Genomic DNA, 16,538 nt, shown 5'->3' on the forward strand with positions numbered 1-16,538 from the left:
GTAAATGTACTTGGTAAAATATATGAATATTTTACTGTCTATATGAGTTAAGATAAACTAGATCCACTGATACTGAACTGTGGTAATGTGAGGATGCAGCCAGCAGGCAGCAGCAGAGTCATCTTTATCACTCTGGTTTTACAGACTGGAGCTGGTCGAAGGGTAGAAAGAGAAAACATACAAAGGGGAGTCTGCCTGCTTCTCATTAAATGTAAATTACACCATAAATAATCCAATCATTGTGGCTCAAGTTTAAATAAACACTGTGTACTCTTGTCTTCATCCAGCAGCAGTCTATGGCATGTTGTTTTTCTGTTTGTTGTTGATATATCTATATCTTGCTGAGCACGTTAGATCATCGAATAGGTGGTTTACAGAGAAATAATGCATCAATAATAAGAACCACATAAGCTCATGGAAGTTTTTTTTTTTTTTAATTGATCTCTTAGTAATCAAAGAAACTCTTTGTCTTTGCAGCAGGAGCAAAGACAGATGCATTTTCTAAATGCCCTTTCGTTGCTTTTTATATATTTCAATAGCATTTTTTGCCAAAGCACAGGATTGGTTTTAATGTGGCCCCATAATTTCGGGAGATACATTTTTGATTTGAATGGATGTTTTTAAAGATGCATTAACCAAACCCTGCATGGGCGAATGTGATGGCCTAAAAGAAAAATAACTGAGTTTCAGTTGTTGAACGCATCTTCAAATAGATGTATCTGACCATTTGCACTCACTATAACAACAATGCAAATTTGTAACAAACTACAATAACATTTAAATAGCATTGATGTTAAACTTTCTTTCATTAAGACCATATACATAGCATACATATTTTTAATTCAAATATAGTTGGAAATCATGGGCTTAATAGCTATATATATATTTTTTTTGAGCTGGTCTTTTGCAAGTAAGGCAAAATAGATTAAAAGACATTAGACATAGTAATTAAAATGTTTATTTATTTTTAAAAATGTGAAAATGTTAATAGGCTATAAACACGCACAGTTGTTTCCATCATAAGTCCTAATTATTTGCATTGTTTGATGAGGCTTTATTTCATGGCAGGTGTCTGCAGGTTATTTTTCTCAGAGCAAGATGTGTAAGCTACATTCTCCACCACATAGCGAAGACACTTTGATCTGTTCATTAGTTTAAGCTAAAGTATTTGGGAGATCAGATAACCAGAGCCATTTTAGGCCTTAAAAAGCCTCAGTGGTTTTGAAAGCAGATTCTTTTGGTCAGCCTGAGGCGATGTGGCTTTTTGTGGGTGGAATTACCTCATCTTGAAAATTTCCCCACGTCTTATTCTCACCTTTTCTTACACTTTATGACATTGTTTATTTTTCTTTTTACTCTACAGTAGCAGATAATTATATGAGATTAACAATAATTTTATCTCTATCTTTATTCAGTTTGTTTTATTTAAAAAAATACATGTTTTTTTAATACATTTGTGCGCTTCTTTTCTCCCCTCAATCCATTTTAATATACATCTTGCTTCATATAAAACATCATAAATGCGTGTTTTTTATCGAGGAACTATATAGATGGATTGTTTTGATTTATCCCACTCAGGTGTATTACACCGGATGGCGCATGCGCAGTGCGCCAGCGTCAGGTGAAGTGGTTCAACGTGCAGCTCTCTGATGGTTTCACTCATTCTGCTGCGTCTCTCTGCTGGATCTACTGCTGCGACCGGAGCCTCGCAGATGTCTGTACTGGAGAGGATAGACTGGAGGGTGAGTTCATTCCTGTGTTTTTCACTCTTATACAGCTGACTTAGTTTAACTCAACCTGCATCGTGTTTTATCGCTTTATTGCTGCTGAGCCTACATTTGTTTTATTACTTTCCACCATAATCACCTGTTTGTAATGGCGCGTCTGAATAGCACCGTGATTAATGCCAATAAGGCCAAGGAGGCTTTATTATCTCAAAAACTCAGAGTAGTTTGGTTTGAGGCTATACTGGATTACAAACCATTGAGGCTATTTTTTAAAACTGAAATAGACCTTCAATAAAAATAATAGTTATGGGTGTATTTCTCTTCTCTACATTTCTCTCATAATTTCTACAAAATAACCACATATTTATTTTTTTATGTTAAATTATAAAAGTCCTGCAGGAATAGAGGGATATCATAAGGGATTCAAATGCAGTTAAAGTCACTATGCCACTGAGTAATAAACAAACATACTCTAATATACATGTATATTATTGCAAATTCCCCCACTGTGGGACTAATAGAGGAATATCTTATCTTATCTTATAGGCCTACCATAATATAGGTCATATAACATAATCATGTGAATATAATCTGAATAGTTACTTGCTGACTGGAACTGTTTCGGAAATTCAATTTTGTTTTAGCTTCATAATTTTTGGAAAAACCACAAGAGACCATTCATATTAAATGGTCATCAACTGAGTGATCTTAAAAAGGTCTAGTGGGAATATTTAGTTTTACTATGTAAATAGAAACTGTTGTTTGTATGTTTTATATTAAAAATATATTTTCTCTCTTTTCACAACATAGTGCCCTGTTGGTAGCCTATTCAGTATAAATAAAAGGTGATTTATTTTGAAAAGCCACATCAAAAGCAGCCTTAAAACACAATTATTTGTTTTATATATATGGGCAGTATGTTTATAGGAAAACCAAATTGAAAAATCACTGATTTGGGTGACATGTTTCAATTTGTCTGGGCATGGATCCATTTAATCTTTACACCTGACATCAGCTGAGTGGGTTGTCACTGCAGTGGAGCTGTCATTAAAATGACAAGCTGAGCATCAGATTTGTTGAAAACATCATCACCATCAGGCCAAGCGTGACTAACTCCCTTTAGTTCTGCTGCTCAGTCTCAACGTAAAATAACATTTAATCAGCGCGCATTTCACTTCTGCCTCGCATCACAACAAGCCAAGGACCAAACACGCAATAAAACAGAGATAATCCTTCTCGGTCGTCCACGTCCTGTTGTTCCCATCAGATCATCACAGCTTGGGTGCATTGACGCCACAGGCTGTTATCCTAAAAACACAAAGCTCTGTCCATTAATCTCACAAATTATAATCTGACATTTAGTCGTCAAATGATACAAAACCAATTATGAAATGATTCCAAAATAATGGACGTTTACAGTATAGGCCTGTTTTCTGTTGAGGAAGGAGATCTTTTATAATGCTGAATTTAAAAAAAGGTTAAAAAATAAAATAAAATAAACATAAAAATGGACAGTTGGTTCGTTATAATTAAAAAAAAAGAAGAAAAACAAATATCTTTTGTCCTTACTTTGGGTTTTGATGCATATCAAAGCTTCAAAGAAAGCAGCCTTGTTTTGGACATTGCAAAGTCTCCACCAAAAATGTAAATGAAGTTAAGAAAGAGTTGTTTGTTGAGCTCATTTGAGCTTTAGAGGTTTTTCTGAGAGAATGATGCTGCTAAAGCCTCGGGCTTATTGCGGTTTGAAACAGCCACTTAACCACCACTGTGAAACACCGACATCACAATGTTTGGGCTTTATTTGAATCACTATGATTCTATTTATGCATTCACATAGGAGAGATGCATTATCTTAATATCTTGCTTATTTGCAACTCAAAATCAATCAACGTTATTTGAGTCGTTAAACACGATGAGTGCAAAGATTTAGCCAAGTTAAGTAGCATGCATAAAGAACATATATACAGTAGGCTGTTATTCTACTATACGTGTGATAACAGTTAATGTGAATACCACTGCGAATAATAATAATCATAATATAATAACAACAATAATAACATAATAATAATAATAATAATAATAATAATAATAATAATAATTTATAAAATATAATTTAAAAACAGGAAATAAAAATAAGAGGCCAACTTGATCTGATTACGTGCAATTAAAATAATTGATAACAATTGCAATAAATGCAGTTATTTATATTGTTAGGCATATATCCTGACTTTAATACAATTAATAGGTTTTATTAACCTACTTACAAAATCTGAAACAAATGTAGGCCTTTTTTTCTATTATAATAAACAGAACATGTCGCATCTCTTCTATTGTTAAATTAAGAACACCTTCACAATTCTAGAACGTCTCGAACCAAGCACTGTGATTGGCCGAGAGGCATTCCACTGAGCGTCATAACCTCACCGTGGGGTACTCAGTAACCTAGCAACCCGTCACTGCAACATTACTTAATCAGAGTTGTGTTGGTTCTGACATACATTGTATGGCAATTTCAATTAAAGCTTTTTATTATTATTTTTACTCAGCAACAAGTGAAAATTTGTTGTTTCTTTAATAATTGGAGGGACATTTAAAAAAAACAAAAAAAAAACAAACAAACAATATATATATATATATATTTAATCCGAGCTGTGTTGGTTGTCATACAGATTGTATGGCACTTGTAATTAAAGCTTTTTTTATTTTTATTTTTTTTACTCAGCAACAAGTGACAATTAGTTGCTTCTTTAATAATTGGAGGAATATTGAAAAAAACTATAATTTTAATCCGAGTTGTGTTCTGACATAATTATATGGCACTCGTAATTAAAGCTTTTTATTATATATATATTTTTTTACAAAGCAAGAAGTAAAAGTCAGTTGTTTTTTTAATAATTGGAGGAATATTTTAATCATATATATATATATATATATATATATATATATATATATATATATATATATATGATTACAATTATATATATATTATATATATATATATAATATATATATATATAATTTTAATCCGAGTTGTGCTGGTTCTGACACAAATTGTATGGCACTCGTAATGAATAATTTAATAGTAAATAATAATTTTTAATATATTTTTTTAAAAGCAGAAACAAGTGAAAATTAGTTGCTTCTTCAATAATTTGAGTAATATTGTTTAAAAAAGAAAACTATCATTTTGAATCTCTCCGTTAACCATCATTTTAGTATAGGCTATGTCTGAAAGGAATATAATCCCAAACAGAGCCTACAGGTGGCCTCCTCCTACACATTTGAAGAAAGCCCTGCTTTCATACTGATGGAGCTTTGAGGATATATAACAACAACAAACACAGTAAAACAAACTAGTAGGTGTTAAGATACTAAACGTGGTGCTCTAGTAAGTAAAGTCAGTGGGTTTAATAAATGTGTGACAGTGTACAGACGGACAGACCTCTGATTGGTCCGCTGTCCCGCCAATCAGCACTAATTACATTCTCCCTTCTCTCTGACGTCATCACGCAGAGCGACGCCCCCTCGGAGCGGCTGTACAGTGTTCATATGCGCACCAATAAGACTGAACATCGCTTTTTCGTCCATAAGAGGGAGTCAAGTTTCTTATATGCGCCGTTTTCAGCCGCTTCCACAACACAACGACACAACACGTTGACCGGACGGACTGGGGGGGAAATATTGCTGATTATTTTCTCCCGTAGCGGCTGTTGTGAAACTCCTCTCTGAGGTTGGAGAGTCAGTCAGTCAGTCGGTCACTTCAGACACAACTCCGTCTCTTCAAGCAGCTGCAGAACAAGGTGGTGGTTCATGATCACCAGGAAGCTCTTGGGTTTTATTTCATACCTGGATTATTAACTCGCAGGCGACAAGATTTCTTTTTTCTTTTACTCTTTTTTCTTTTTTTTGTTTATTGTTGTTGTTTTATAACGGAGAGCCTTTATTCTCTGTGAGGATGTTGTGGAAATTAGCCGACAACGTGAAGTACGAGGATGACTGTGAGGTGAGTTTCGATAAGAGTTTACAAAAACGAAGGAGAAAAAAAAAAGTGCCTTTTATGATTGACATCCAACTAAAGTTTATCAATCAACAACAACAAGGGTGACTGACTATATAGGTTGATTTTTTTCTTATGCTATAATGATAAGATAAGATAATAGCTAAGATAAAATGGAAATCATAAACGGTCAGCATAACAGGCGACACTAGGAGGACAAAAAACAGCTAAAAAGTCAGTTTGGTAATGTAAATAAATAATACATTAAATTAAAATAAATTAAATTCAGAATAAATGAACAATAATTATTTCGATGACAACAACAACGGTAGTAATAATAATAATAATAATTATTATTATAATAATAGTAAAACATGTATTTTCCAAAGGTAGCATAATTTATAAAAAATAAATAAGTAAAGTAAACAAATTAATCTTTACTAACAAGTGAGAATAATGTTATATAGGCTATAATTCAATTCAATTAAATAATTCAACTGAATTTCATTCAAAAATAATAAAGTAACCATCTTTCTTTCCTATACGCCCTAATAATAGCACTATATTCACTTTTATCTCCTTGTATTTTTATATCTGGTGTGTATTTTTTTGTACTTTGTACTTTGCACTACTAACTTTTTTACTGCCTTTTTACCAACATGTTTTGCACTATGGAACTGTGATGCTGGAAACTTGAATTTCCCTCAGGATCAATAAAGTTTCTATCTATCTATCTATCTATGTAGTTTTAATTGACTAGAAAGTTGCTTTATGACTTCTACCTGGACTTGCCCCCAAGGATTTGAGACTTGATATGACAAAATAATAACTAAAAAACTAAGACAAAACAGCAAATATTCACATTTGAGAGGAACCTATGACCTGTTTGGGCATTTTTTCTATACAATCTATACATTTTCCTGTTGATCTATCTACTATTTGATTGATGGACAAATCTTTTCAGCTCTAATTAGGCAAAAAAAAACAATATTAACAGCTTTTAAAGGAAAATGTTGAAATAGGTTCTACTAGTCTGTGTGAAACCTTAAATTGACTAGAAACTTGCTTTATTTATGACTTGTGACTTCACAAGGACTTTGACTTGAACAAAAATATAGAAAAACAGCTCTTTGATTAATAGACAAATCTTTCCAGCTCTTTTTAAACCAAATATTAATGAACTGTGATGCTGGAAACTTGAATTTCCCTCGGGATCAATAAAGTTACTATCTATCTATCCAACTATCTATCTATCTATCTATCTATGATCAAATATTAGTCTAAATATATCCACCCTCTTCTCTAAACCATTAGCTATATCTTTAGTGGACACCATACCAGTGGGCAATATTATCCCCTTAAGGGACAAATGTCATCACAATTCAAATAATAAAGTAGCCATCTTTCTTTCCTATATGCCCTACATGTTTATTTTTGTTTATAGCTTATTTTGTATATGGTATATTGGTAGAAATTCAATATTTATATTCTTATTTTATTCTAACGTTTGTATCTATTCTTTTGTTATTATACTGTTTAATTTGCACCAACAAAACCAAAGTAAATTCCTAGTGTATACCTCTTACACCTGGCAATAAACACGATTCTGATTCTGATTCTGATTCTAATAATAAAATAATAGTCTAAATATATCCACACTCTTCTCTAAACCAATATCTATATCTTTAGTGGACACCATGTCAGTGGGTATAATATCCCCTTAAGGGACAATAAACGTCATCACTACCTGCCTTCTTGTCATCAGCTGACCTGTCTCCTGTCTCTCTTCTCGTCCTGTCCCTTTAGGAGAGACACGACGGCAGCAGCAATGGGAACCCCCGGCTGCCTCACCTTCCAGCGGTCAGTCAGCACCTCTACAGCCCGTCTCCCTCCCTCTCTCACTCGGCCAGCTCGGACTTCCAGCCGCCCTACTTCCCTCCTCCCTACCAGCCCATCTCCTACCAGCAGTCCGGCGACCCTTACTCCCACCTGGGCGACCCGTTCAACATCAACTCCCTCCACCAGTCGCCGTCGTCTAACCAGCAGCAGTGGCCCGGCCGGCAGGGCCAGGACGGGCTGGGAGCTCACGGGAGGAGCGGCGGCCTGGCGAGTCAGATCCTCGGCCTGGATGGCGGCTCCGGCGGGGTGAGGAGGGAAGGCTTCCGGAGGCCGGAGCTGCTGCCTCCACATGTGCACAGCATAGAGGCGTCTGTTATTGGGGATAACATGGGGATGCACGACATGGGGCACGGCCTGGAGGATGTTCAAGTGAGTGGGTTTCATTGAGATATTACACTTTTAGAGCATATGGAGGTCACTGTGTGTGTGTGTGTGTGTGTGTGTGTGTGTGTGCAGAGTTTACTGGGTGACACAGGAATAGCCAAATACCACAATGCAATTTAGGACTTGATTCAAATATACAATAAAGCTAAAATTAATTCCATCAACTCATTAAAGATATTAATATAGCCTTCCATATTGGAAATAGCCATATTATTTTCTTTGTTTTGCATGAAAGAGGCAAAAAAAAAAGACAGACATTGAATATTGATACTTGAAGTTACACTTTTAGAGGATATGGAGGTCACTGTGTGTTTGTGCAGAGTTTACTTGCAGACACAGGTATAGCCAAATACCACAATGCAATTTAGGACTTGATTCAAATATACAATAAAAGTTCAAATATATTCCTTTTGTATAACATACTGATCACATTGGAGGTTAAAAAAACAATCACTATCAACTCATTAAATATATCATATTAATATAGCCTTCCATATTGGAAATAGCCATATTATTTTCTTTTCAAGTGAGTGGGTTTCATTTAGATACTTGAAATTACACTTTTAGAGGATATTGGAGGTCACTGTGTGTGTGTGTGTGTGTGTGTGTGTGTGTGTGTGTGTGTGTGTGTGTGTCTGTGTGTGTGTGTGTGTGTGTGTGCAGAGTTTACTTGCTGACACAGGTATAGCCAAATACCACAATACAATTTAGGACTTGATTCAAGTATACAATAAAAGCTAAAATTAATTGTTATTGTATATCAAACATACTGATCACATTGGAGGTTAAAAAAATAATCACCATCAACTCATTAAATATATTAATATAGCCTTCCATATTGGAAATAGCCATATTATTTTCTTTGTTTTGCATGAAAGAGGCAAAAAAAAAAAAACAGACATTGAATATTGTAACATGAATTAATTCCAGCTATAGCTATGTCTCTATAATTGGTGTGTTTGTTTTTTTAAATAATGCATAGGATTGCTTATTGCTGTTTCTGTTCTTTTTTTTTATCAGCATGTAGATGACCACAGTGTTATTATGGCAGATCAGACAGTCATCAAAAAAGGTGAGTTTAATGCATGTTTATGACTAATCTAATAATCTTCAATCCTAAAAAGAACCACCATTTGAAAAGAAAAAGTTTTGGAAAATGCTGCCTGGGGTACATGTGCCTATTGAGATGCAGTAATTACTGGCAAGGGCTGGAAATTTACTGTAAGCACCGTCATTTTTTTTTTTTTTCTCACTCTCTACATACTTGGAATTGTCATAACAATTACTTCTATAGTGGCATGTCAGGGCACTCAGTTCGAGAGTACAGTCTTGTATTTGTACTTGCACTGCACACACTGATAATCCTCATAGACCATGAGATGCACTTATCTAAGCTGGATGTGATCCTTGGCCTATTCTGTTGGTGAAGGTGCTTGAATGGGTGCCCAGTGGGAAAGAACTGATCCCTTTAAAAAAAACAAAAAAAAACGACAGGCTTCAGCTGACAAGACATGAAAATTGAGCAATCTCACAACTCTCGGTGTTGACTGTGAGAGAGAGAGAGAGAGAGAGAGTAGGAAAGCTTTGGATCATCTTTAGGCTGGTTAAGCTGTGCAATTGCAGCTCTTTTCAGTGCACGTTAACAGGAAATTATGAGATGATCTTGGAGCAGTGTTTGGCTCTGCAGAACCAGCTTTTTGGCAGGGTGTGGCATTAGGCTTGCATGTGAAGGACAGTTTAGTTATTTGTCGGGACATGAACTGTTTTGAGGGAGAACTTATTCCCGCTGTTTTGTCACCAGGGCTTCATTAAACAGACTTTGAGCCAGAGATCAGCTAGAGCAACGTTATTCTATTGCTTATCTTTCTTTTCACATTTATTCAAACCATACACAGGCAGATAGATAAATAGATAGATAGATAGACAGACAGATAGTTAGATAGATAGATAGATAGATCGATAGATAGATAGATAGATAGATAGATAGATTAAATGCTGCAAAAATCTATAAAAAGTATGATGAAATACAGGTTTTACCTTTCATTTTAAACTGTAAACCTCATGCTTTATTTTCTCACTATCATGCCTGACCAATATCCCAGCAGTGTGCTTAATTCAATGATTTTTATTTATGTGATATTTTACAGTGAATATTGTGTTGTTTTTGTTTTCGAAAGCATTATAGCAAAAAAACTGTGACAATAATACGATACTAGTTACATGCAGGAAGCCATTTGCGCGGCACAACAAACCAACCAGTCTTCATTCATTATTTGTTACGGAAACAAGTGAAGGCTCATTATATTGTTCCCATGCTCAAGGGCACGCTATGGGCAATCTAGGTTTTCCACTTTGTAAACAATGGCATGTCATTCCCCAGCCATGTGCCCCAGAGGAGCCTTAAAGCAGCCATGTGACTCTGTGATTTTCTTGTCTCAGTATTAGGACTGCGAGGTGGCAGGAACCTTGATCGCTTACAGAGGACTTATTATCAGGGGGGCATTCTTGCGGGTGAGGATGAAGATAGCTCTGTTCTGTAGTGTGCTGTGCTGTTTTGTTTGTCCGAGTGCTTTTGTGGGGGGGGGGGGTTAAAGACTTCGTCTGACTTTAGAAGCAGCAAAAACACTCACACATCGTCTAGAATAGCCTTTGAGACCAAATAATAAATGGTACTGAGGTGCATCTGTGGCTTAGACGAGGGGCTGTATGTGTGTACCTGTTTGTGGATGGTGTTTGGCATGAGGGCATCCAATGTTTGGAAAAAACTACACAATATTTCAAAAGACTTTACTGGTTTTCTCAGTCGTGCAGAGCTGCATACACACTCTTGCTTGTGATTACAAGAAAACACAGATTCCCTGTTGCACAGAAAGGATTATGATGATTTAGAGCTTATGTACATACACAGGAAAAGTGCACATATAAACCACTTCTGTTGCACAACCAGAATCTTTTTTTTTTTGCTTTTGTTCTTCTTCACTCTTCAGCTTACCCAAATTGTTTTTCCCTCCTTCACCCTCCAGGGCCTGTCACTCTACCCAAAGGCAACGCGCTGGGTCTTCCTTACCAGAAAGAGTCCCTTCTGGGCATGGTGTCGAACCCCACAGAGGTGTTCTGCTCCGTACCGGGCCGCCTCTCCTTGCTGAGTTCGACATCCAAATACAAGGTTACCGTGGCCGAGGTCCAGAGACGTCTGTCGCCCCCTGAGTGCCTCAACGCATCGCTGCTGGGAGGTGTTTTACGCAGGTCAGAGCTCAAGATTTAATGATATGTCCCTGTTGTTGTTGTTTGTAAAAGTCTTCAACATAACAGCAATACACTAGATTCTTTCCATGTTTTTTAAATATCTGTTATCTGCAAGCTTTTGATAAGGTTGTCTCAGATATGAATACTCATCAAACTGAGGAGTCGCAGCTCTAGACTAAAGCTCAGCAGCCCATGGGGAAAGGCTTTTTTCAAAAAAGCACAGCTCGGCTCAGTTGCTCCGGCTCATCAGTTTTTTTTGCGTAAGGTTCGTGACATTCTTTGTGTGGTCTGCAATTTTGGTTCTCTGCTTCCTCCAGGGATAGGTTACATCAACACAGTTAGTACCAATCGTACCAATCTGTGGGTGTGTGTGCATTTGTGTATTCGTCATGGGTAGGCTTATCCGTGGCAAGCGCAGTTGACCTTATGGCACATATGTTAGTGTGGCAGTCTGTTGAGGGACTGTGAGGTTACAGTATGTGCTACCCAACACCCCTGACCGGAGCGTTTTGTGCTTGGAGTGCACGTTTGCCACTTCCCATGTGCCTGTGTTGTTAATGCTGACACACACACACACACACACATGCACAATCACAGACATTTTTAAGTAGGTCATATAGCACTAGGAGGGGGATCGTTAGCAGAGGGACAGGGGGAAGAGGGGGGTGGGGGTGCACTCGTACACACACATGCCTCCCTTAAAGATGCTCCCTCTCTCACCCGCCGCCGTGGAGAGAGGGAGAGCTCGCCCTCCAGTCATGCGTAAAACTGGATCGGCCAACGCAAGTGGGGAGTTTAAGTGTTTCTGCAAACGAGGGATTTCTCTGCCGCGCTTTTTGAGCGGAAGCATCAATTGTGTTAGTGTTTTTTAGGTCAGTAGGGCCTCTGTGTGTGTGATTTATTTGTTATCAAGAGTGCAGGAGTGAGGGCAAGACCTCCTCTGACAGGTTATGTCTGCAGTCTGGATTTATGGGTGAAATCCCCTTAAGCAGATACTAATCAAAGGTGAAATGTGTGAAGGGATTGGCAAATGCTCCATTGACAATTTACCACAAACATAAATAATGTAGAAAATAACATTGTGTTCTTCTTCTGCAGAGCCAAGTCAAAAAACGGAGGTCGCTCTCTGAGAGAAAAGCTGGACAAGATCGGGCTCAACCTGCCTGCAGGAAGAAGGAAGGCCGCCAATGTCACCCTGCTTACCTCACTAGTAGAAGGTAGGACATGTCACTCACTAGGGCACAGCGCCTTCTCGGGTGTAATTGCTGTTTGCGGCGGCTGGAATGTCGCCATATTAGTGTGAGAACGTCAATCTCATTTACATAGCATGTGTGTGTGTTTTAAGTACCGTGCGATATCTTAACTCTTTCTTCTCCAAACACTGTTCGTTGTTGAAATACTTGAAGTAAAGTTTTCTTTCTTGGGGAAACGTTAGCTGTCCTTTTTGGTTCCCACGGTGATTCTGTCCATTTAGCCAAAATCAGATTTGCTTGAATTTGAGCTGGTTGTCCTTGAGCTACCAAAGATATACTCAATCTCAGTCTTTGATATTCTCAGTTTAGAAAGCGTCTGCACAACACTCACAAAACATTTCAGCACCAATTCTACCACTGTTACGATTGTATTATTTGACATGGTCTGATATATTCTTCCTTTAAATGTCTGCATCATGTAACATGATCGTCAGTTATTATAATATCAGAAAGTTACGTAGTCATAATGACGACACAGCACTTCCACCTTCACTTCCACCTTGTCAGCGCCTTGAATACTAAAACATCAGTCATCATACCGTAGCCAGACAGTGACACTTCGCCACGCAAACGTTATCGCGTTAACCACATCTACCTGCCGCGGTCTAAGGTAGAATATTTTCCCTCTCTTTGCTCCCTACACGCCTAATTTTTTATAAATGGGGCTGATGATTCTGTGCAGGAGAATGACTGCAGGCGTGTGTTATTTAGAGACCTTCAAAGCTGAATTAAGCCTTGTTATCTTGTGTTCGGCTCGCCAGGAGAGCCTGCTGACCTTAAAGATTGCGCTGCTGAATAGCCGCCCGCATCCTCAAGTGATGTGCGTGCCTATCAATAAGCGGTGCTGTTGGCGCCGCGGGCGCTCTCTGCTAGCATTTATCCGCATAAGCCCATTATGACCATGCAAGTCAAACCACCCTCAAGACGGAAATATATTCATCTTGCTAGCTCCTCTTCCCCCTGAGCTAGGAGACTGAGCACAGCTGATTATTCTGTAGTTCAGCTGCTTCACTTCATGTGCCTTGATGCTTGTGTGTGTCGGGTCCAAAACGGCGCTGCATCGTATAACGCTCTGAATTGATAAATTGCCGAAGCCGGCCAGCTTGCTATTTGATCTTTGCCCAGTGTTGCCAGAGGACATGCAGTGATAATGTCTGTGCAAATTATAATAATCTTTATTCTTTCATAAATATATTTGGTTCGAGACCAAGAGCCAAGTGTCTCGGACTTTTTCCTTTTCTCTTACGAGGTTTGTTTTCTTCTTCTTCTTCTCTTAGGTGAAGCTGTTCATTTAGCAAGAGACTTTGGCTACGTGTGTGAGACAGAGTTTCCTGCAAAGGCGATAGCTGAATACCTGGGCAGGCCGCACGTGGAACGCAACGAGGTTAACTCTCGCAAGAACATGCTCCTTGCTGCCAAGTAAGTGTCTTGTCTGTACGGTGCCTTTAATTTGCATGGGAGTACACCTCTAGCGAAGATGAATGTACCATATCTAGAGCTTTCATTACTGGAGAATACAGTACGTGTGTTCCTTCCTAAATCATTCTGGTTTTCTACCTTCAGGCAAATCTGCAAGGAGTTCACCGACCTGCTCACTCAGGACCGCTCGCCTCTGGGAAACTCTCGGCCGGCCCCCATCATGGAGCCCGGGATCCAGGGCTGCCTGACCCACTTTAGCCTCATCACTCACGGCTTCGGCTCTCCGGCCATCTGCGCCGCCATGACCTCGCTCCAGAACTACCTGAACGAGGCGCTCAAACAAGTGGACAAGATGTACCTGAGCTCCGGCAGCGACACCCAGGGGTCCTCAGACAGTGGGAGCAAATCTGCCGACAAAATGGACAAGCACAGGAAATGAGAGCTCAGAACGGAGAATCCTTACGAACTCGGAAACCCTTTTGAGAGTCCCTTCATCTTGCCGCCCTGTCTGCCCTTTTTTTGGACTTTTAAAAAAAAAAAAAAATCAATAAGTATTGTCATTATGAGAGATGAATTTGTGCGTGAGTGTGAGCGTGTGTGTTTACTCACACTGTTGAATTTATAGCATATTTTTTTGAGGAGTTGATGATTTCTAAGAACTTTGTCACATGCTGGCTGCAAATAAGTCCGGCACCTACGGTGGACGCCCGTGTACTGGTCCTAATGGGAGCCCGAACGCACCATATCACACTAACCACTATGCAGTTGCCAATGTGCTGATGCTACAACGATGGGACCTGCTCTCTGTTGACAAGAGGAGGAAACGAACAAAGTGCGTACTGTCTTTTTTCTCCCTAAAGGACATCATTTCAAGATGAGTTGCTGTGGCTGTGAATTCCTCTCAGCTCCCCCCCACCCCCCAACCTCATCCTCCTGCTCTGTCTGGAGGCAAATCCACTGATTTCCTGTGTCTCAATGGACTTGCAAAGGACAATTTTTATATGAGAAAGAGAGAGAAGAAAATCCACTTCATTTTCTTTCTTTCTGTTTTTTTTTGTGTGCTCGATTTGTACAACCACTTCAAAATGGCTCCAGTGTTATTGTGCTTTGTTCATGAAAAGATGATTTGAATCTTATGTAGGCCCGAATGAGAAAAGATGATTTTTTTGGGGGGGGGGTTTGTCAGTCTGTGTTTGGTCAGAAACCAGAGACGTTACAGCCTCTCCAGTGTTCATGTGGATTACAGGCATAGCAATGCTTCCATTGTTACTCCATCTTTTTAAACCTGGCGGCGTCATTTTGGTGACCGCGTTAGGCCATTCTTAGTATTTAAAAAAGTTACCACCAACCTACCAACCACGTCAGTCCTGCCAGAGTGTGTGTATGTATGTATGTATGTTGTGAGAACATGTGTAAATGTATATATTTCTTTCTTTTAAAAAACAAATGTTTTTAATTAGACATTAAATTCCAAACAAATAATTTTATCCAGTGTCTTGTCCTGGATGTAAATATTTTCTAATTTATGTTGTAATTTAATGGGTTTGTGTAAATAACGGTATCATTCTGGTGTACGGTTTTGATTTATATGATGTTTAACTTTTATAAATGGGTTAGTTTTTTATCGAGTAGAGGTTAGGAAGTGGGCATGATATACTTTTTTGAAAATATGTAAAAAAAAACAAAAAAAAACTGTTTTAAAGTTTCAGGAAAAAATAAAAATAAAATGAAAGACTCGAGCCTGATTCAGTGAGTCGGTGATGTTGCCAAGGCTGCACACAAACACACATATTTTTTTGGTGCGCTATTGTTCCGTAGCCCCCTTTTCGGCAGTAGTTCACAGATGATGGTTAAGTCATGTGTTGGAAGAGTTTCCTATTTATAAACAGCAAAGAAAACCCCCAAACTAATAGGAACAGTAGTCATCATTATCTGCTCCCAGTTAGCTTCACAAATAGGCTGTGTGGCTCAGTGAAGGCAGAGACCTCAAGAGTACATCATGTGATGAACAAAGATGCACAGCTGAGAGCAGACAAGTGACTTTCTATGTTCAAACACAGAAAAATATTGACACACACTGACTTAATATCTTATTTTCCCATGCTTGTCTCCTGTTCACCGATACTTCCTCTTTCTCTTTCCTATTTCCTGCCTTTGGAGTAGGTGTGAAGTGTCGATCTGCTTTTAGTTTCAAGGTGTATTTTGTCTATTGAAAGGCAGCGCTCCAAGTTTCAAGCTGCAGATGACACTTCCTTTGATGTCTGTGAGAAAAAAGAAAATGGTGCAAAACTGCAGATGGGATTTACATGTGTGGCGTGAGGTTGCTTAATCATCACTCGCCTAGCCAGTTCCTGCTGATTCATGTGGTCTGTCTGTTTATGTGTTTCAGGAGCTTGAGAGTGACAACAAACCAGTGCAGACACATTTGTGACATACTGTATAGCTGGATTTATGGGTAGTATCAATTTCAATATACATTTTCTCCTCATGTGTGCTGCATGTATCCAGCTTTGGAGGTCAGTAGGTGAAACCAGTGTTTCGTAAAACGCCAGACTGCATGTTATATAGAGAGGCCTCAGCAGCAGCAGCAGCAGCAGCAGCAGTGTGCCGAAC

At 38.5% G+C, this 16,538-nt stretch overlaps 1 protein-coding gene across 4 annotated transcripts; it reads left to right on the forward strand.

Moving 5' to 3' along the window:
• The first annotated feature begins 88 nt into the window (after positions 1-88).
• Positions 89-15,664, forward strand: tfap2c (transcription factor AP-2 gamma (activating enhancer binding protein 2 gamma)). 4 transcript variants are annotated; one of them, XM_074641743.1, is made up of 9 exons: positions 89-211; positions 1,579-1,742; positions 7,531-7,992; positions 9,028-9,079; positions 10,447-10,518; positions 11,031-11,253; positions 12,352-12,470; positions 13,784-13,925; positions 14,070-14,506. In XM_074641743.1, the coding sequence occupies exons 2-9, from the start codon at positions 1,650-1,652 to the stop codon at positions 14,362-14,364; spliced, it is 1,458 nt and encodes a 485-aa protein (XP_074497844.1). In that variant the 5' UTR covers positions 89-211; positions 1,579-1,649; the 3' UTR covers positions 14,365-14,506. The 4 variants fall into 4 exon arrangements, with proteins under 4 accessions (XP_074497844.1, XP_074497865.1, XP_074497854.1 ...); XM_074641764.1 differs by lacking the exon at positions 10,447-10,518; XM_074641753.1 differs by lacking the exons at positions 89-211; positions 1,579-1,742 and adding an exon at positions 5,239-5,730 and having other exon boundaries at positions 14,070-15,664.
• Positions 15,665-16,538: the final 874 nt, after the last annotated feature.

This window comes from Sebastes fasciatus, chromosome 1 (assembly GCF_043250625.1).
Source record: "Sebastes fasciatus isolate fSebFas1 chromosome 1, fSebFas1.pri, whole genome shotgun sequence".
NCBI classification, from domain to species: domain Eukaryota; kingdom Metazoa; phylum Chordata; class Actinopteri; order Perciformes; family Sebastidae; genus Sebastes; species Sebastes fasciatus.